This window comes from Artemia sp. Qi Xiang Cuo, chromosome 14 (assembly GCF_049724085.1).
Source record: "Artemia sp. Qi Xiang Cuo chromosome 14, ASM4972408v1, whole genome shotgun sequence".
NCBI classification, from domain to species: domain Eukaryota; kingdom Metazoa; phylum Arthropoda; class Branchiopoda; order Anostraca; family Artemiidae; genus Artemia; species Artemia sp. Qi Xiang Cuo.
Genome location: NC_142807.1, coordinates 43849162 through 43870632, shown reverse-complemented (window position 1 = coordinate 43870632; position 21471 = coordinate 43849162). Strand labels below are relative to the sequence as shown.

Below are 21471 nucleotides of genomic sequence, written 5' to 3'. Positions count from 1 at the left end.
TCTTCAAACGCTGTTGGTGCTAAGAAAAACTGTCATCTTTTGGAAACTAGGGTGGGCGTTAGCACTAGGAACATTTACTAATAGTTAAAGAACTTATTTTGCTCATGAATCTAAAAAAGAAGTTATCCTACAAAAAACTGGGTGGTAAAAAAAAATCAAGTGTATGTCCAAGTTTAGCACACAAGTAATGTTTATATTCAGTTATTATTATTGAGCAGTATTATTTAATAATATTGCAATTGATATGTTTTATATCTATCAACACTATTTTTGAAGTAGTTACGAAACTGATCGATTTAGCAATAATGAGTTACTAACAATAGGTAATTACTTACAGATGAAAAATACTATTTCTCTTAAACAGGTGATAAGATGCCCTATTCCTCGTGTAGGAGAAAATTGTAAAGCATAACACGTTTCCAAAGTTTTAATATTACTCTTTATGTTAAAACACACTTATCTTACTATAGTTGCAATTGTTGATACACTAACTTGTTTCTTACTGAACTTAAATTTGTTACCCCACTTACTTATTTCTTAAACTGAAGTTACAGCTATTGCTATTGCCAAACTGCAGTTCTATTAAGATAAATCTCTTATAGAAACTAAACATGGTTGCATCTGCCTTTCTTCACAGTTAAGTGGATAAATCGAGAAAGTAAAAGCTTTTCCAGCCAGAAAAAACAAGAAATAAATACTACATTGATTTTTTTTTTAGAAAATTATTTTTTCCCTTTAGTAATGATCAACAACGTTACCTGAGCTCCAACTTTCCCTGCTCTTAATCTTTTCAGATCTGTGAATGAACTTTCGTCACTAGCCCATGGTTCAACAGAGGTCAAGTCGTAGAAGTCAAAGCCTTCCAGTTTGTTACGACGTAGTCTCAATAAATTATACGGGAAGTCATTATGCCTTAGAAAAAAAAAGTAACAATTAAACTATATTTTTAAACAAAGAAAAGTGAACACATCGGTTGCTTGTATTGCAACGCTTCGTCTGGAATTGGTAGTACTATTTTTGGTATAAAGTGTCAAAATCGATTCATGATCAAATTTTAGGCGAGGATTGGAAAGATCCCTCAGAACTAAAAAAGTACAAAACTGCGTAAAAAGCAATGTTTTTAATAAGATCCAACAGCCCCTCCCCCCATACAAAAATTCTTGAATTCTAAAAAACTCTCGTAAATTCAGAATTCCATTATTACTCTATACATTGAAAATATTATGAAATACTTCGTTGGTAGGCAAGAAAGAAAGGATTGAGATCAAAATAAATTATAACATCCTAAAATATGATCTCTTCCGAGTTAGGATGGCTCTATGATACGGTTTGTTGATTAAATCACAATGGGTATTCCCTGGCAAATACAAAACCATTTGTTTTTGCAGTGCCAAGCCATAGCTTATGGCTTGGACAGAATGACAAGTGCTTGCTGCTAAGTTCCCTTCAACCTTGCTTCTTGTAATCACCAAACTTCTACCAGCTAGTGTTTAACAGAGTGTTTACTAATATAGTGTTTAACAACCCAAAATTACCGTGCTTTGACACTTATCCTAGTTCTTACTCTGTTGCTTAATTTTTGGTTCTTTAACCAAGTAAAGACTAAGGGCTCCTTGTAACTTTTTTCTTTTTTGCTTTTTACTGTTGTTTATTTTTAATTGTATATTTCTGACATAAGTATTGTTGATTTTTAATCTAATTATGGTGACAGACAAGAGAGGACCCAAATCTTGTAGTATAAAAGCCATCGAGTATTGTGAACTTTACTGAATAAAAATTAAAAAAGTGAAAAATCTAAAAAGTGTATTGTTTTCAGTAATGTTCAGATTATAATCTGACCTTGAGAAAGCCTAAAGGTTGTAAGCCCTACTCATGTTAATTTCTGTTTGTTTTGTTGATTTATTTATTGATGGTGATTTGGGTTAGTTTTACACTTGGAAGATTATTTGACAGGATTTCTGATCATTTTTGGTAATGGATCTCTCAACTTTTCTTTGAAAAATTCACTTTTTTGAAAAGTTTTTTTTTAAATTAATTTCTGTTCGTTTTTATTGACATAGCTTTTTTATAAGAAAAAAGAAAATAATATTCTATATCTTTTTTTTCCATAGGCAGGAGAATAGCACTACCTAAGTAAAGAACGATGTTAGCACAATGAATTGTTTATTTTATTTTATTTTTTATCAGGACACTTCGTATAGAAGGAGTTGTTACAGAAACTTCAAAAGGGTCTCATTCGGTTGATAACTGAAAGTTCTAGTGCCCTTTTTAATTGTCGAAAGTGATTGGTGGGGAGCCAGCCCCCCCCCCACATCATTTCCCCAAAAACATACAAGAACAATTTTGATATAGCCCTTTTTCTGCATATTTGAAAGGTCCAGTAATTATATTTTTTGGGAATGACAACACCCCTCATGGTTTTCCGGACAAGGGCTAAAAGTTATAATAGTTGCCCATTATTAACACATCAGGTTTTTATAGAATGGATTGTCGTATAAACTTCGGACGGGGCTAATTCAATTGGAAATCAGAAGTCCTAGTAACTTTTTTATGAGTAAAAAATGATCGGAGGGCAGCTAGCCCCACCCATGTTCTCTTTTTCTCAAATGCATCCGATAGAAATTTTAGATACGCATTTTGTTTAAAATAGTCTAAAGATCATATAACAAGGCCTTCGGGGTTGAAACAAAGCCCCAGAGCCTAGGAACAAGGGTTGTAAGTTATGCACCGGGGAAGGAGGCTCATTTGATTGGAAATTAAAAGCTGTACTTCCCTTTTAAGAGTCAAAAGTGATAGAGGGCAACTAGCCCCCCTCCTGAAGCCCTCTTTTACCCAAATGCATCTGATTGAAATTGTCAGATAGTCATTTCGCTCAAAATAGTCCAAAGATCATATAAAAATGCCTCCAGGGTTGACACAACCCCCAGAGCCCTGAGGCGAGGGTTGTGAGTTACGCCCTGGGGGCATATAAGGTTTTTATGGAATGGTTGGTCGTATAAACTTCAGTTGGGGCTCATCTGATTGAAAAATGGAAGTTATAGTGTCCTTTTTAAGAGTCAAAGGGATTTGGGGGAAACCATCCCCCCTTCCCCCCAAGACCTTCATTTCCCGAACAAACATCCAATCAAAATTTTGAGACATCTATTTGTTTCAGCAGTAGGAATCCCATTAGCAGTTTATAACCCATTTTCCTACCCAGTAATTGCAATCTCTTTTGTTATAGCTATATTTAGCAGTCGTAGGCAGGGGTTTATACCACTATTCATTGAAAAACATGGGTAGTTTCAACGACATTGCATTGAAAAATAGAGGTAGTTCCAACGACATTGTATTAAGGGATAGGGGTAGTTCCAACGACATTGTGTTAAGGCACAGGGGTAGTTACGACGACATTGTAAAGAGAGATAGGGGGCATACTGCGACATTCTTTAGGGATATATGGGACATACTGTGACACTGCATAGGAAAATATGAGCATACAGGGACATTGTATAGGGAGATATGGGGCATACTGCAACATCGTATAGGGACATAGCGGAGCTTTTACAACATTGCATTAGAGGATAGCGTATTCCTCACGGCAATTGGCATACAAACAGACCTTTTTTTCATCAGTTTCATCTTTTTTTTTCCGTGCCCATTTTATTAAGTTTTATCCGATTATTGTCTGGATTTTGAGATTTGGTCTTTTTTAAGGAGAGTCTCTATATACCAGTCTTGAGCCCCTGGGCCTTTTGGGGTTCGGGGCTGACATACTCTTCGATTCTTATTTAACTCACAATTTATAGCTTAAATTTTATACTTTATCAACTGTTTTAATGTTTTCTGTTTCCATTTTATTAAATTTTACCGATTATTTTCTGTTGGTCTTTTTTAAGGGAAACTTTCTATATCCCCTCTTGGGCCAGGGCATTTTTAAATTTGGGGCCACCATAGTGGCCCCAAAATCACACTTTCTTTAAATCACACTTTTTAGCTTACATATTACCATGTATCAACTTTTTTTTAGATGTTTTTTGTTTTCATTTTATTAAATTTAACCAATTATTTTCTGTATTTTAAGATTTTGTCTTTTTTAAGGGGAGCTCTCTATAATCCCCTCTTGTGCCCGGGCTCTTCTGGAGTTAGGGATCATCATAATGTTCGAATCTGTTTATAGTGTTGAATGCTCGTTGTCCGATATTTGGGGTTCGAGGCTGACATACTCTTCGATTTTTCTTTAACTCACAATTTCTAGCTTAAATTTTGTCCTATATCAACTTTTTAATGTTTTCTGTTTCCATTTTATTAAATTGTAACCAATTATTTTATGTATTTTAGGATTTGCTCTTTTTTAAAGGGAACTCTCTATGTCCCCCAAATAAGGCCCTGTTGAACGGTGACATGCCTTAGACGCCCAGAGGAGTGGATACACACAGAATAGGGCTTTACCCATGGGCTAGATCTATTCTAAATAAAATGACTAAAGAAGCTTAAAGATATTTATTGATTAAATATATTCAAAAAGGAAAAATATTTAGGAAAGTACACATATTTACATAACAACAATACTTAAAACACATTATTGCTCATCCAATGAGATGTTCCCGCGATATTGGTTTAGCTGTAACACTCTTTATAGTGTGTCGTGTACACTTTTCACGATGAGGCAAGTATTAGAAGCCTTTGCTATCCAGAAGGGGATCCTTATTTAGAAGACAACTGGACAGAAGCCAGAAAATTTAGAAATAGCTTATGACGGTAAACTACAAGAGAAGGCATTTGACATACTTTAGAGATAGAGGCGTTAGAATTCAAGTAACATATTGAGTCATCAGGAATTTGTCACATTTTTCGTGCATGGACATAGAATGGGAATAATTTGAGTAACACGTATTTTGGACCAGTCAATAATGTTCTTAATTAAGGATTTGAAAATTCGGATAAAAATAGATGAGAAGAATATTTTTATATAAATTGAATGAAAGAGGTAAAGGGTTAAAATTGCTTACCAGTTAAGGTAAGTCTGAGGGAATAGTAAGTCTCACGCAACGTGACATAAATGTTAGAATATGATTAGAATAACATCATGGGTACCAGTCTGTGGAAACGGTTGGTGGTGACAAGACGATCTTGAGACTTGACCTAGCTTCGCTTCTCGGCTATGGTCGCTATAATACGCAAGTACATAATGTGGAGTGAAGCCAATTTAAATATTCTTTAGTATTGGAGTATGTTAAAAAGTTGCAACTAATAAAGTCGTAGGTGCCAAGAAAAGAACTTTAATATAGAAATTCAGAATAATCCTTAGATATCCTTAGAAATCAAGTAGTGATGACCCAATGTGAATATGAAAAAAATTTTGTTGGTATCTGTTGAGCGCATGGTTAACGCTAGAGAAGCGGTCTAAACATTCATGGCTTTATGCATCCGTGTTTTAGTTCAGTGGTTTGTTTTATTTATGTTTTAATTTTTCTATGTTTTGCATAAGGACTTTTAAAATTATTGAAGGTATTATCGGTATTTATTGACAAGATCCTCAGAAGCTTGCTTTTATTTGGTACTATTGACGTCCAATTTCAGTAGTTTGTGTTATTTTTCTATGTTTTGTATAAGGACTTTTGAAATTATTGAAGGTATTTTCGATATTTTTTGAGTACATCCTCATAAGCCTGCTTTTCTTCGATACTATTGACGTCTTAGTTCAGTAGTTTGATTTATTTTTGTTTTCTATTTTTCTATGTTTTGTATAAGGACTTATGGAATTATTGAAGGTCTTATCGATATTTATTGAATCGATCCTCATAAGCTTGCTTTTATTCGATACTATTAATGTCTTAGCTCAGTAGTTAGTTTTGTTTCTGTTTTTATTTTTCTATAATATGTATAAGGACTTTTGAAAATATTGAAGGTATTACCAGTATTTTTTAAAAATATCCTCGTAAGCTTGCTTTTATTCGATACTATTGTCGTCTTAGTTCAGTAGTTTGTTTTATTTCTGTTTTTATTTTTCTATGTTTTGTATAAGGACTTTTAAAAATATTGAAGGTATTATCGATTTTTTTTTTGAAAACAGCCGCATAAGCTTGCTTTTATTCGATGCTATTGCCGTCTTAGTTCTGTAGTTTGTTTTATTTTCTATGTTTTGTAAAATGAAAGTCGATATTATCTAAGGTGTATTGAATATTTTATAAAAAGATCCTCATGAGCTTGCTTTTATTGGATACTATTGACGTCTTAGTTCAGTGGTAGTTTGTTCTATTTTTGTTTTTATATTTCTATGTTTTGTATAGAGACTTTTGAAATTATTGGAGGTATAATGAATATTTTTTGAAAAGGTCCTCATAAGCATGGTTTTATTAGATACTATTGACGTCTTGAATCAGTAGTTTGTTTTAGTTTTCTATGTTTTGTATAAGGACTGTTGAAATTACTGAAGGTATTATCGATATTATTTGAAAAAATCCTCATAAGCTTGCTTTTATTTGATACTATTGACGTCTTACTTCAGTAGTTTGTTTTATTTCCGTTTTTATTTTTCTATTTTTTGCAAAATGACTTTTGAAGTTATTGAAAGCATTATCGACATTTTTTGAAAAGATCCTCATAAGCTTGCTTTTATTCGATACTAGCGACGTCTTAGTTCAGTAGTTTATTTATTTTTGTTTTTATTTTTCTATGTTTTGAATAAGGACTTTTGAAAATATTGAAGGTATTATCGTTATTTTTTGAAAAGATCCTCATAAGTTTGATTTTATTCGATACTTTTGACGTCTTAGTTCAGTAGTTTGTTTTAATTTTCTTTGTTTTGTATAAGGACTGCTGAAATTATTGAAGGTACAATTAGTATTTTTTTAAAATATCTTCATAAGCTTGATTTTATTCCATACTATTGACGTCTTACTTCATTAGTTTGTTTTATTTCTGTTTTTACTTTTATATATTTTGTATAAAAGCTTTTGAGATTATTGAATATATTATCAATATTTTTTGAAAAGATGCGAAACGGTCTAACCATTCACGGCTTTAGGCATCCTTGTGTTAGTTCAATAGTTTGTTTTACTTCCATTTTTATTTTTCTATGTTTTTGCATAAAGGCTTTTGAAATTATTGAAGGTATTATCGATATTTATTGAAAAAATCCTCATGAGCTTGCTTTTATTCGATACTATTGATGTCTTAATTCAGTAGTTTGTTTTCTTTTTCTATGTTTTGCATAAGGACTTTTGAACTTATTGAAAATATTATCGATATTTTTTTAAAGATCCTCATAAGCTTGCTTTTATTCGATACTATTGACGTCTTAGCTCAGTAGTTTGTTTTATTTTTCTATGTTCTGTTTAAGGACTTTTGACATTATTGAAGGTATTATCAATATTTTTGAAAATTTTTCACTTCTTTAAGAAAATTCAGAATTGAAGTGGAACTTTTTTTCTTCATGGGGAAAAACTCAAAAAGAGAACTTGAACATTTCTTCACTTCTTTGAGAAACCCCAGAATTAAAGTGGAACTTTTTCTTTTCTTGGGGAAAGATTCAGAATCGAAGTATAACTTTTTGTATCTTTTACGAAAAAATTTACAACAGAACTGTAACTTTTTTCTCTTCTTTCAGACAATTCAGAAGAAAACTTGAAATTTCATTATTTCAGAATCGAATCCTAGCATTTTTATATGTTATACAGGAAAGTTTAAAACATAGTTTGAAATTTTTATTATCTTCATTACAAGAATTCAAGAAGAATGTATAGCTTTTTATATCTTTTAAGAAAAATTTCAGAACAGAACTTGAAATTTGTTTTCTCTTCTTTGAGAAAATTCTGAAATGAAGTGGAATTTTTCCTCTTCTTTGCTAAAATTTAGAATTGAACTGTAAGATTTTGTTTCTTTTCTCTTAGAAAATTGAGAAGAGAACTTGAACTCTTCTTTATTTCTTTCAGAAAACCCAGAATTAAAGTAGAACTTTTTCTCTTCTTAGGGAAAAATTCAGATTCGAAGTATAACTTTTCTTTCTTTTACAGAAAAATTTAGAAGAGACCGTGAAATTGTTTTTCTTCTTTGAGAAAATTCAGAACTGAAGTGGAACTTTTTTCTTTTATATAGAAAAATTTAATATTTTTTTTCACTTCCCTTAGAAAATTCAGAAGAGAACTTGAACATTTCTTCACTTCTTTGGAAAAACTCAGAATTAAAGTGGAATTTTTTCTCTTCTAGGGGAAAAAATTCACAATCGAAGTATAACTTTTTCTATCTTCTACGGAAAAATTTAGAACAGAAATTAACATTTTTTTCTCGTCTTTGACAAAATTCAAAACTGATGTGGAACTTTTTATTTTCTATGGAAAAATTTAGAACTGAACTGTAGCTTTTTTCTCTTCTTTGAGAAAATTGAGAAGAGAACTTAAACTTTTCTTTACTTCTTTGAGAAAACTCAGAATTAAAGTAGAACTTTTACTCTTCTTGGGGGAAAATTCGGAATCGAATTATAACTTTTTCTATCTTCTACGGAAAAATTTGGAACAGTACTTCATTTTTTTTCTCGTCTTGGAGAAAATTCAGAACTGAAGTGGAACCTTATTTTCTTTGGAAAACAATTATAATTGAACTGTAACTTTTTTCTCTTCTTTGAGAAAATTCAGAGGAGAACTTGAATTTTTCTTCACTTCTTCGAGAAAACTCACAATCAAAATTGGAACTGTTTCTCTTCTCGGGGAAAATTCAGAAAAGAAGTATAACTTTTTCAATCTCGTACAGAAAAATTCAGAACAGAACTTGAAATTTCTATCCCTTCATTGAGAAAATTCAGAAGAGAGCTTGAACTTTTCTTCACTTCTTTGAGAAAACTCCGAATTAAAGTGGAACATTTTCTCTTCTTCAGGAAAAAATGATATGAAAGTCCTATGAGGGAAATGATAGAATCTTACTTCCAAAAAGGATTGCTTAGTATTCGGGTATACAGATTGGACAGCCCTATGAGAAAATGATAGAATAATAGCTTTTGAAAATGATTGCTTAGTATTTGAGTATATATAAAGTCGAAATTAATAAAGTCACATATATTTAAAGCGATGATATGACAGCCCTGTGAGAGAAATGATAGAACAAGGAAAAATTCAGAACAGAACATGAATTTTTTTTCTGGATTTTAGAAAATTCAGAAATGAAGTGGATCTTTTTTCTCTTCTTTGGAAAAATTCAGAATTGAACTGTAACTTTTTGCTCTTCGTTGGGAAGATTCAGAATTAAAGCGGAGTTTTTTCTCTCTTGGGGAAAAAATTTAGAAGAGAATTTGAGCGAATTAAAGTGAAACTTTTTCTTCCCTGGGTACAAAATTCCGAAAACAACTTGAACTTTTCTTCAGTTCTTTCAGAAAACTCAAAATTAAAGTGAAACTTTTTCTCTTCTTGGGGGAGAAAGTCCAGAATTGAAGTATAACTTTTTCAACCTTCTAAGGAAAAATTCTGAACAGAATTTGCAATTTTGAAAAACTCAAAAGAGAACTTGAAAATTTCTTCACTTCTTTGGGAAAAATTAGAATCAAAGTGATTTTTTTTTCTTCTTTCGCAAAGATTCAGTATCGAAGTATAACTTTTTCTACCTTCTACGGAAAAATTTAGAACAGAATTAGGTGGACCCACCGCCACATAATCAAGTTTCACTTTAATTCTGAGTTTTCTCAGAGGTGAAGAAAAGTTCAAGTTCTCTTCTGAATTTTCTCCGGGAAGACAAAAAGTTAGTTCAATAAAAAAATTTTCCAAAGAAAATAAAAAAGTTCCACTTCCGTTCTGAATTTTCTCAAAGACGAGACAAAAATAAAGTTCTGTTCTAAATTTTTCTGTAGAAGATAGAAAAAGTTATACTTTGATTCCAAATTTTCCCCCAAGAAGAGAAAGAGTTCCACTTTAATTCTGAGTTTTCTCAAAGAAGTGAAGAAACGGTCAAGTTCTTTTCTAAAGAAGAGAAATATTCTGAGTTTTCTCAAAGAAGTGAAGAAAAGTTCAAGTTTTCTTCTGAATTTTTCCCAAAGAAGAGAAAAAGTTCCACTTTAACACAGAGTGTTCTCAAAGATGTGAAGAAAGTTCAAGTTCTCTTCTGGATTTTTTCAAAGAAGAGAAAAAAGTTCAATTTCAATTCAGAATTTTCTCAAAATCAAATAAAAAAGTTCCACTTCAGTTCTCAATTTTCTTAAAGACGAGGAAAAAATTAATTTTCCGTAGAAGAAATAAAAAGTTATGCTTCGATTCTGAATTTTTCCCTTAGAAGAGAAAAATTTCCGCTTTAATTCTCCGTTTTCTAAAAGAAGTGAAAAAATTTTCGAGTTCTCTTCTGAATTTTCTTAAAGAAGTGAAAAAACGTTAATTTTGTATAAAAAACAGAAAAAAAATTCACTTCAGTTCTGAATTTCCTCAAAGAAGAGAAAAAATTTCAAGTTCTGTTCTGAATTTTTCCTTAGAAGATAGTAAAAAGTTATACTTGTAATCTGAATTTTCTCAATGAAGTAAAATTTTTAATGAAGAGTAAAAATTTCAAGTTATTTTCTGAATTGCTCCGTTGAAGATAGTAAAAGTTATACTTCAATTCTGAATGAAGAAAAGTTTAAGTTATCTTCTGAATTTTCTCAAAGAAGAGAAAAAAGTTACAGTTCAATTTTAATTTTTTCCAAAGAAAATAAAAAAGTTCCACTTCAGTTCTGAATTTTCTCAAAGACGAGAAAAAATTTTTAAGTTCTGTTCTAAATTTTTTCGTAGAAGACAGAAAAAGTTAAATTTCAATTCTGAATTTTTCCCAAAGAAGAGGAAAAGCTCCACTTTAATTCTGAGTTTTCTCAAAGAAGTGAAGAAAAGTTCAAGTTCTCTTCTGAAGTTTCTAAACAAAGACAAAAAAGTTACAGTTCAATTCTAATTTTTTCCAAAGAAAATAAAAAAGTTCCACATCTGTTTTGAATTTTCCCAAGAAGAGAAGAAGTTCCACTTTAATTTTGGGTTTTCTCAAAGAAGTGAAGAAATATTCAAGTTCTGTTTTGAATTTTTACCCTGAAGCAAAAAGTTCCACTTTAATTCTGAATTTTCTCAAGGAAGTGAAATCTTTTCAAAAAATATCGGTAATACCTTCAAAAATTTCGAAAGTAATTCTACAAAATATAGAAAAATAAAACAAATTACTGAACTAAGACTTCAATAGTATCGAATAAAAGCAAGCTTAAGAGGAACTTTTAAAAAATAATGATATCTTCAATAGTCTCAAAAGTCCTTATCCAAAACTTAGAAAAATAAAAACAGAAATAAAACAAAGCACTTAAATAAGTTGTCAATAGTATCGAATAAAAGCAAGCTTATGAGTATCTTTTCAAGAAAAATCGATAATACCTTCAATAATTTCAACAGTCCTTATGCAGAAGATAAAAACTAAAACAAACTACTGAACTAGGACGTCAATAGTACCAAATAAAAGCAAGCTTATAAGAATCTTTTCAATACACATTCATTATACCTTCAATAATTTCAAAAGTTCTTGTATAAAATATAGAAAAATAAAAACAGAAATAAAGAAACTACTAAACTAAGACGTCAATATTATTGAATAAAAGCAAGTTTATCAGGATCTTTTCAAAAAATATCGATTATACCTTCAGTAATTTCAAAAGTCCTTATATACTCAAAATTTTTATCGATTGGGCTTGGGAGTGAAGGGCATGGAAGGAGGGGGGCTTAGTTGACCTCAGATATCTTTTGCCTCTTAAAAAATGAGCTAGAATTTTTAATTTCGAATCAAATGAACCCCCTTTGAAGTTTATACGAGCAGCCCTTTCATAATAACCATATTTACCCCCAGGGCATAAGTTACAACGCCTGCCCCTGTCGACCCCAAAGGTTTCGTCAACCCCAAAGTTTTTGTTATCTGATCTTTGAAATATTTTTTAATTTTTGTCGGATATATTTGGGGAAACAGGGCGTGGGGAGGGCTAGTTGCCCTCCAATTACTTTTGACTCTCAAAACGGGCATTATAGCTTCGGATTTCCAATCGAATGAGCCCCTCCCAAGTTTATACGACCATCCCTTTCAGTTGAAATGCCTCTGGGAAAAATAAATAAAACATTGGAACCTTATGGTCTTGGGGTTGGTGGGGGAGGCTAGTTGCCATCGAATCAATTTAATTGGATCTCTTAAAAAGGGACCTAGAACTTTTAATTTATAATCATTTAAATCCCCTCCGAAGTTTTTACGACTGCCTCTTCTATAAAAACCTTATATGCCCCAGGGGCATAAGTTACAACCCTTCCCCGGGTTTTGGGGGCTATGTTGACCCCGAAGTCTTTGTCATCTGATCATTGGACTATTTCAAACAAAATGGCTATCTCAAAATTTTTATCGGATGCATTTGGGGAAAAGAGGGTATGAGGGTAGGGGGTATAGGCCCGTCGATCACTTTGATGACTCTCAAATACGTAACTAGAGCAATCAATTTCCAATCAAATGAGCAAACTCTGATGTTTATACGACCACCCCTTACGTAAAGCATTATCTGCTCCCGTGGCACAGCTTACAACTCTTCCCTTGGGCTCTGGGGGGTTACGTCGACCCCTGAGTTCTTGTTATTTGATCTTTAAACTATTTTGAACAAAATGGTGACCTCCAAATTTTTATCGGATGCATTTGGAGAGAAAAGTACCTTGGGGAGAGGGGCTAGTTGCCCTCTAATTACTTTCGACTTTTAAAAGGGCACTAAATATTCCGATCTCCAATCGAATAAGCTCCCTCCGAAGTTTATAGGACTCCCCCTTTCATATGAAATGTCTCTGGGAAAAAAATAAAACATCGGATCTGTATGACCTTTATTATAGGCAACGCTAAAGCGTTGCAAAAAACTCTACTCCACGATAGAAAATTGAATACGATAAACCCTATGTTGAGAAGAAATAAAAGGCAAAAAATAGTTTTTCGAGAATTTCGTCAGTTCAAAATAAAAATTTATAACTAAAAGCCAGCTGAATTCAAAAAGACACTTAAGACTGAGTCACTGGAGGGATGAAGAAGACTTATTGAGGACAAGTTTGGCCACAACACCCCTGTTCGAGATCTGTGGAGAAATTTCTTAATTTTCTTTCAGGTAAGAAAATAAGAAACCCCACCACTTCCTCAGAAACCCCATTCATTGAGCTATTGACAGAGCTTTTCAATAGATCAGTTATCGAGTTATCAAGACCTTCTGAGTGGAGAATAGAACAAGGTTTATCAGACCTTTTTTAAATTAGATCTACCTATTTTTGATCGGTAGGTAGAGTCCCCTTTTGGGAAGTTTCTGCTCTGAGTTTAAGAAAAAAGCTTTTGAGGTTGACCTGCCTCAAGGGACTGTTCTAAGTCCTTTACTTTTTTCAGTGCATTCTAGTAATATAAGTGTAGATAATGTCCTAGGAGCAAAGCTACTTCTGTATGCTAGCAATGTTGCTGTTGCTGTAGTGGGAAGAGAACCTTTATGCTTGCAGATAGCCTTAGAAAAGTTAGTAGCTATGTTGTCAATTTGTGCAAGTAAAAATAATATTGTTTTCTCAATCCAAATGTCAGTTACTCTGTCCCTCCTTAAAATTCAAAACCAGGTCCACTTCAAACCTTTTGTGAAGCTGATTTGAGATGTTATTGTAGTTGCAGAAGAAACACGATTTTTAGGAGTGATTTTGACCAAACACTCATGTGGACACCTCACCTGGATGATCAAATTTGTAGTCTAACACAATGACAAAATTTTGTTAACACTCTCTGCCTTGGCAAAATAGGAGCCTCCATAATATTTGCTTCTACAGTTGTTAAGTCAGTGGTCATATCTAAGATAGATTGAGGATCCTTCATTTATGGATCTGCTAAGAAATATCACCTGAAAAAGCTTGACACAACCCTCCGTGTAAATTTACAAGGAACCCTTGGCTGCCTAAAATCAACTCCTTTCGCAGCAATACACTGCAAATTTGGGATCCACTCCCTTTACACTAGAAGAAGATACCTCCTTGCAAGATATTGTCAAAGAAAATGAGTTCAAAAATCACATTACTCATGCAGAAACTGTTAGTCCTCATAATCCTAAGAAGAAGGACTCCCCAGTGTATTGATAACAGTCATATTCCTGGGAAAGGTGATAGAATATCAAGACTACACTCACATTTATGAAGATGGCTCAAAGATGGAGAAAACCTGCAGTTGTTCAGCTGTCATTTCCTCCCAGAGTCTATGTCTTTCTTAGGGTTTACTCCTGACCTGATAATTTTTCTAGCTAAGCTAATGACAATCAAGTCTACTCTTCAAGACAAACAGATGTCTGACATCGGAAGTACAGAGTCTGCCATGATTCATTATCAGTTCTGAATTACCTTCCCCTTCAGAAAAGTCAAGCAAGAAATTTTGCAAACGTGATTGAAGACACGATTGCACAATTATCAAGAAAAGGTACATCAGTTTCACTTATTTGGGCTCCTGCAAACTGTAGAAGAGCAGAAAACGAATAAGAGGACTTGGTAGCAAAAGAAGCATCTCAACTGGAGCTCATCACTTTTACCCATATTACCGGTGCAGAATTTTTGTCTTCAATCTTTTCAAAATCCTTTAATGAAGAAGTGATTTGGCTCTATTTGTTACATACTCAGCTCCAAGATTTAAATGATTATGAACAACCTTCGAAAGGGAAGTACCTCTTTTCCTCTTTTCCTCTTTAACGGAATCTCTTTACCTTTTAACGTGCATATTTCACCTCAGATGTCATGCAAGAACGAAATCTACTTTTTTGGATTGGAAAATGGTCCGTCCCTCAATTATGGTACTTGTGGAAAGTATGAAGACAAATGTCACCTTATTTTCAGCTGCAGAAAATATAATAAGGAGAGAGATGCATTGAGAGACTTTTGTTAGAAGTCATTTAAAGTATTGACAATGCGCTATGTCCTAGATCATCATACTTCGCCATCTTGGGATAAAAAACTAATTACAATCTTTCAAGGTATTTTATTTATACGCCTAATTTTGTTCACTCATTGTAATTTTATTTTAGAGCTTTTTTATTTATTTGTATTTTTGTTTTGGAATTTTTATATTTTGATAATCCTTTTTATAATGGTAAATGAGGATGGTATGTTGTTTCTGTTGTTTTTCTATATATAATCAAATATTTTCCGTTTAGCAACGCAAACCTAACATTGTTTTTAGGTGGATTTTACATGGATGTGAATAATCTTGTTGTATTATTAAGTGGCATAATGAAGTACAAATGCATTGTTTTGATTTTTGTTTTATAACGCCGGCGATAGCAGCAGAAAATGACCCCACCAATTAGCAAGATAAGTGATTTATACATCAATTTAGTGACTATTATTTGAGATGACACCCAAGTAAGCTAGTCATAATAGTGGCGTTTTTTTTGCGTGGTTGGTTCCGTGGTTTAATCGTGTTTTGCCATTTTTGCGTTTTCGACAAAACACGTAACAGCATGTTTTAACAAAACTTAGTCTTTTTGCGAAACACGAAGCAACATGTTGCCTGTTCGACTGTCTGTTTCCTCAAACTTGGAACTTGCTCTTTGTGCGTGTTGCGTGTTCGATTGGTCCCTATCCAGATAGAAAAAAGTTATCTGTAGATGACAAAAGAAAAGATAAGATGGATGGGAAAAAAATGGACATAGGTCCTGGTGAATATGCGTTTTTGAATAGAGGCCAAGGTGAAACATATGTGTACAAGAAAACAGGCAAGTAAAAAGCTCAGAATTTTTGCGCATGTTTCCACAGTTTTGAATATTTTGCCACTTTTACTAAAATGCGTTTTTATACGTTCAACCCGGAACATGGACAGAGAACACGAAAGCGACAAAAACTGCGTTTTTGGGCTAGAACATGAAACTTGGAACATGAACCATGAAACACGGAACTTCGAAAAAAAAACGCAGCTAATATTAAGTTCAGACAGATAAAGTGATACGAACGAGTATGACCTGAGGGTCGAACGTGTCAAAACCCAAGCAACAACAACAGAAAGTACTTTTTTCAACAAAAAGTCAAGGATAATATTTTGATCAAAAATTACTAAAAACAGTACTTTTGCGTTCCTTTTGTCATAAAACTAGAATTCCCTAAAACCACATTGCACATCTTTAATCTATTGTTGTATGTCTTTAAATTTCAATTCAACTTTATGACAAAAAAATATTGTACAAGAGTCTTTTTGCCGTATCATGGTTCTATTCACGAATTTTTCCTGCTTTTCTATTCAATTTGATTTAATCCGTTGATTCTTTCAATCATAAGGTATTTGTTAAAGGGGATTTTCACTTCTGCGCGTTTATTACATTTATTCACTGTGACTTTCTTGTTGAGAATTAGCAATGGCCTTATCTTTTCAGATATTTTTTTAATCTGTCCTGAATTTAACTTCATGAGCTGAGATTTATAGCATATGTTCATTGGCTAACCACCATTAGGCACCAAATGTTGGGGTGATGAGGCAATTTTTACCGCCTTTAAGGGATTAGGTTAAAGTAGGTGAAACAGAGTGGGAGCTAAAGTTGAGGAATACCTCCCCCCATATCTCAAACATGGATATTCCAAAACTTTCTCTACAGGCGAGTACCAAATCTCAGCGGTGATTACCCTTAAGATCTGAAACTGTCGTACTGACAGACAAAACCTTTTCCCTACCCGTCTGGAAAAAGGGTTCAAATTAATATATATATATATATATATATATATATATATATATATATATATATATATATATATATATATATATATATATATATATATATATATATATATATATATATATATATATATATAGAGTGAGTCATGTTTTAATGTAAAAACTTCTTGTATTAAAAAGGGTACTATAGGTACAGTGGCAACAGAGCACTGTATATTTACATTCCTTCAAATTTATTATTTTATTTTACTTGTCTACTTGAATGCTTCTGCATAAATGGAATTCTCCAAGTGATCGATTCTATTCACTCTGGTTCCTATTGGCTGAAAAAAAAAAATACGCAAATTCAGTTGAAGGCTTTGCCGAAGGAACACAAAATTGTTTATTATTACAGGCGTTTACATCTCATTTTGGAAAAAGGAAAAAAGATGTGGCAGTAATGTCGTGATGACAAAAAAAGTATTTATTAAAGAGCCAGGGGTTTCACCTTTTGAGGTAGGTCAAGGAGGCAACTGCCCTCTCGATCCCCCACATTTAGAAAATACCATTTTTACAATTTTAATTGAAAAAAACCCACCAGAATTATCACCTCTAGATTTTGAAAAATACATTTTGCTCCCCCTTTCTATATTTTTATGAATTGAATCCCCTGAAAAGAGCCCGGACAGTTTTAAATATGAGCTTATATCCTACAAATACTACTTACCCATCAATAAGGGGGTATGTATCCAAAACCCTAACAGCTTTTGCATAATCTAAGTTTGCTGGATTACCTATGGAAAAGGTAATAATATTGAACGTTAAGTATAGTATCTTCATAGCAGCCATAATAACACGATAATACAGAGAGACGACACGAGAATACAAGCTCTTATCTTCGACTACATCAGGAATCGAAAACAACTGGAACGTTTATCTTACTTTATCTTTGTGGAAATTTACCGGTATCATTTTAAAAATAAGGTGAAAAGAGTAGATAGAATTAGACAAAATGAAATTCAAAACATGTCAAGCTATTAGATATTTATTTGATACCTCCGTATTAGCCAGTACACACTCGAGAAGTGAAGTTAATCCTAATGAAACATACCAAAATATGATGAAAATATAATACTTTAGTTTATATAATAATAATTTGGGTTGTATATTTGCATATTGGCGCTCTGTACTTGAAATTTCGAGGTCAAGGGTTCGAGTCCTGGTGTCACTGATTCTTCGGTTCGTGGCGGGGGTCGATGGTGTGACATTGTAAGCTCGACCAGAGTCGACCCAGCTCTAAATGGGTAACTGGAAACTCTGGGATGATTTGCTTCCATCCACGCATTGCACTCCCGGCCGAAGGCATTGAATCAGGGGATTGGTACCTGCGCAACGCAGACCATTGGTCAGCATGCGGAAAAGTTTTTAAGTTTAAGTATGTAATTATATGTTAGGAGGGTGGGGTAAAGTAACCTAACTGTAGCCCAGCCCCCTAATGTGCAGATATATAACCCAAATTATATAAGTCAAATACTTTTTGTCACTCGTCATTTGTCTTTGTGGCTATCAAACCGGTTTTATAAGATCTTACACTCAGCAAACTTCTCGAGTCTGTACTGGCTAATGCGTAAGTACCATTATTTTACAAATAGCCTAAGTGAAATTCCTTGAAAATTAATTTTAAAATATTTTGGAAAATATTTCTAGATGTTTTTTTTCCGAACAGAAAATCTCAGTGTGCTATTTTTCACCAAAAAAAGTATGGAACTGTTCTCGAGAAAAAATACAAAAAATAAATCCATACATAATTATTGCTGTCATAAGGAGAGTAGGTTAATTCCTGTAGGAATCCCAGCAATTTTCGCTTTTTCACAGTTATTAAAAAGAAACAAATTGTAAAAGAGAAAAATAGTTAAAGTATATTTTCTTTCCAGTAAAAGACAAATGACGATCTGACCTTAAGAGAGTTTAGGAGACAGTAGCCCCACTATTATTTACGGTAATATCCGTTCGTTCTAGGTTTAACCTGATTATTAATTTTATTTCTGTTCATTTTTGGCTTCATCTAGATTTTTATACGACACTTTGCCGTATTAAAATCCAAAACGCACAAAATCTAGAATCTAAACTCTTTGAGTTAGCCCGGAAACAAATTATAGTTCCAGCGCTTCCTTTTCATAACCCTCATCGTTGCCAGCCATCTTTTCCAGCTCAATTCCTTGGCCTTCAAACAACTTTGGGGGATTAAAATATGTATGAAATTCCTGAAAATACTTGAATAAAATAGCTCGATATTCATGAACAGGGGAGTATTTTCTCTATTTCACAAGGCCCGAGGGCATTTTCTAATTTACGTGCCCTTACTAACCTTCTAATAGAATAAAGATACCTTTAAGTGTTTTAACATTAACAGTATATTTTCTTAGCTGAATTGGCTTCTGAAAGATAAATTAATATTCAAAAGTTCATTTGGGGGAACTGGGAGTCCAATCCTCTAGGTTTGGACTTAAAGAAATCTTAAAAATATCTTGGTTGTACTTAAAGATTCTTAAAGAATCGGGACAAAAGTCAAGCTGAAGCGTAAAGAGCAAAGGACTGAGGAGAGGGCAAACTCCCTCATATACAGAATAATTTCTGTTTGTTTTAAGTTTTAATGTTGGTCAATACTTTTTGTTGGAAAAGCTTGTTCAACAAAATTAATTCATGATCTTTTTCAAATTGTACCCAGGCCTAGCCAAGATATGATGTGTGCTACTCGCCTCATAATCAATGGTTGGAAATTGCTTTGTAGCGTTCTGCTTTTCAGTTTTTCTGCCAAAGCATCAAATAATGGGATTACAACTAAAATTTAAAACCAAATTTGAATGTTCAGCAAAATTTTTCGATGAAGAGTATTTGGAATAAGTTCTAAATAGTATTTTAACTGCAGAATTTAGGGTGAAGGAAGAGGGGTATTATTGATCATATGGATGGAAATTCTGTGTGACTGTTGATCTTATACTTGGCTGAATCCATGGCGACCTCTAAAGTAGAAGTAGTATGGGCATATGGTATTCCATGACGCCCATACCAGATTCCCATGTAATTTTTACGACGCCCATATAAGATTCCTATAGGAATCCAACATGCCCTACCGTGGTTTTAAACGCATGCCCTGTTTCCACGAAACCTCTGTTTCCATGGGAGCCAGCAGGTGTTTACATTCGGTTGCTATTTAATATGGATGACTTAATCTTCCCTCAGTATTAGAAAAGCCTACAATACCCCAAGATTTTCTTTAAAAAACTTCCTTTAGTATTAGAAAACCCATTATTCTCCTTTAAAACCACAGGGTGTAGGGGAAAACACGTGAAGACTTCTTTACCCTAAGATTGTTCTTTATTATGTTTTAGAGGTAATTACTTGGCAAGAAAAAAAAAGAAAGAAAAACTGTCATCCTAATCCAGCAATTGAGACAAATGTGCACTTGAACGAGGTTTTGACCTTACTCATCTATCCAACTACGTTGGACCAAACAGTAAAACCGAACCATCAACCGAATAGAAATGTTCAAATCCATGCAAAGTCATCATCAATAAATGTAATTCGTTGTAAATTTATTAACTAAAGCACCTTAAACCTAGCAAAATATTTCCAAGTAGAACCTTACATTGGGGCTCATCACAAGAAATACAACCTGCCTCAATGGATTTCTAAGCTGTACTTTTTTTAACCGGTACAGTGAAACCCCTATCTTAAAATCTATATGGTATCCCTACGTTAGGCAAAACTTCGGAAATACATGCATACTAGTAAAGCTATTAAAAATTACCTACAAAATGAGTTTCATTGTTTCCTTAATAAAATCCTAGAGGTCACTGAGCAAAGACCATTCTGGAACAAATGAAGACTAGTCCAGCAAAGAATATTCTGGAACAAATGAAGACTAGTCCAGATGTGAGCTATAAAAAACGTCTTTTATTGGTATCCGGAACCAATTACAGATTTAAAGTTCTTCAAGCTTGTTTGAAAACAGTCTACAAATTCAAAAATCCAAAAAAGAAAAGCGAAAGAGAAATTATATTAAAATATCATTCAATATTTCTTTATAGTTTTTTGTATATTTACCTAAAAGTTCATGATACATAAAACTAATTTTTTTGAATTGCCAACTAGATTTTTTGGCAGAAAAACCTCTTAAGATCAGTTTGTCGCTCAGCTTTTTACATCTATTTTTAAAATCTGTGTAATTACTGCATATTTTTCCTTACCTAAATAATAGGGAATAATAAGCTGAGTAAGTAAAATTTGAATGTATATTACTTTCAAGGAATGGAAAATTAATTACTTCAAAATTAAAATCATCCGTTTTATTATGTATTTTAAAAACTAATTTATTATTATCTGAAATATTAATATTTAAATCTAAGAAATGGCCAGAGTGTCCTATCCCATAGCTAGGCTCCAGAATTAACTCTTGTGGATAAATATTTTTTGAAATCTCAATAAACTCTGCACAATTTATTACTAAGAGATCGTCCAGATATCTTTTATTATTTGAAAGGTTATATTTTACATTGCTTGGGCTATTTTATTTATCATATATTCGTATTCTAATTGACTTAAAAACAAGTCCGCTATGAATGGACTCGCATTCCGACCCATAGGAATGCCAACAGTTTGTTTATATAAATTACCATTAAATCTTATAAAAGCATTATATAGCACAACTTCTAATAAATCACATACCTTATCCAAGCTATAGAATCTTGAATTAAAACTAATTCTAAAGAAATTCGTCCATCGGGCTGTTTTATTAAAAGTATCAATTTTCAAAAATCCGATATTATACAAAATATAAGATTT

General features: G+C 32.8%; 1 protein-coding gene across 1 annotated transcript in view; it reads right to left on the bottom strand.

Annotated features, from left to right (window-relative positions):
• LOC148944500 (dipeptidase 1-like) overlaps window positions 1-17513 on the bottom strand; it is an 82654-nt gene extending 65141 nt beyond the window's left edge. The window contains exons 1-2 of the mRNA XM_089099803.1: window positions 17354-17513; window positions 759-912 (exon numbers count right to left, since the gene is read on the bottom strand). Of these exons, the coding sequence (XP_088955929.1) occupies window positions 759-912; window positions 17354-17475 (276 nt within the window). The 5' untranslated portion in view covers window positions 17476-17513. The remainder of the gene's footprint in view (window positions 1-758; window positions 913-17353) is intronic.
• Window positions 17514-21471: the final 3958 nt, after the last annotated feature.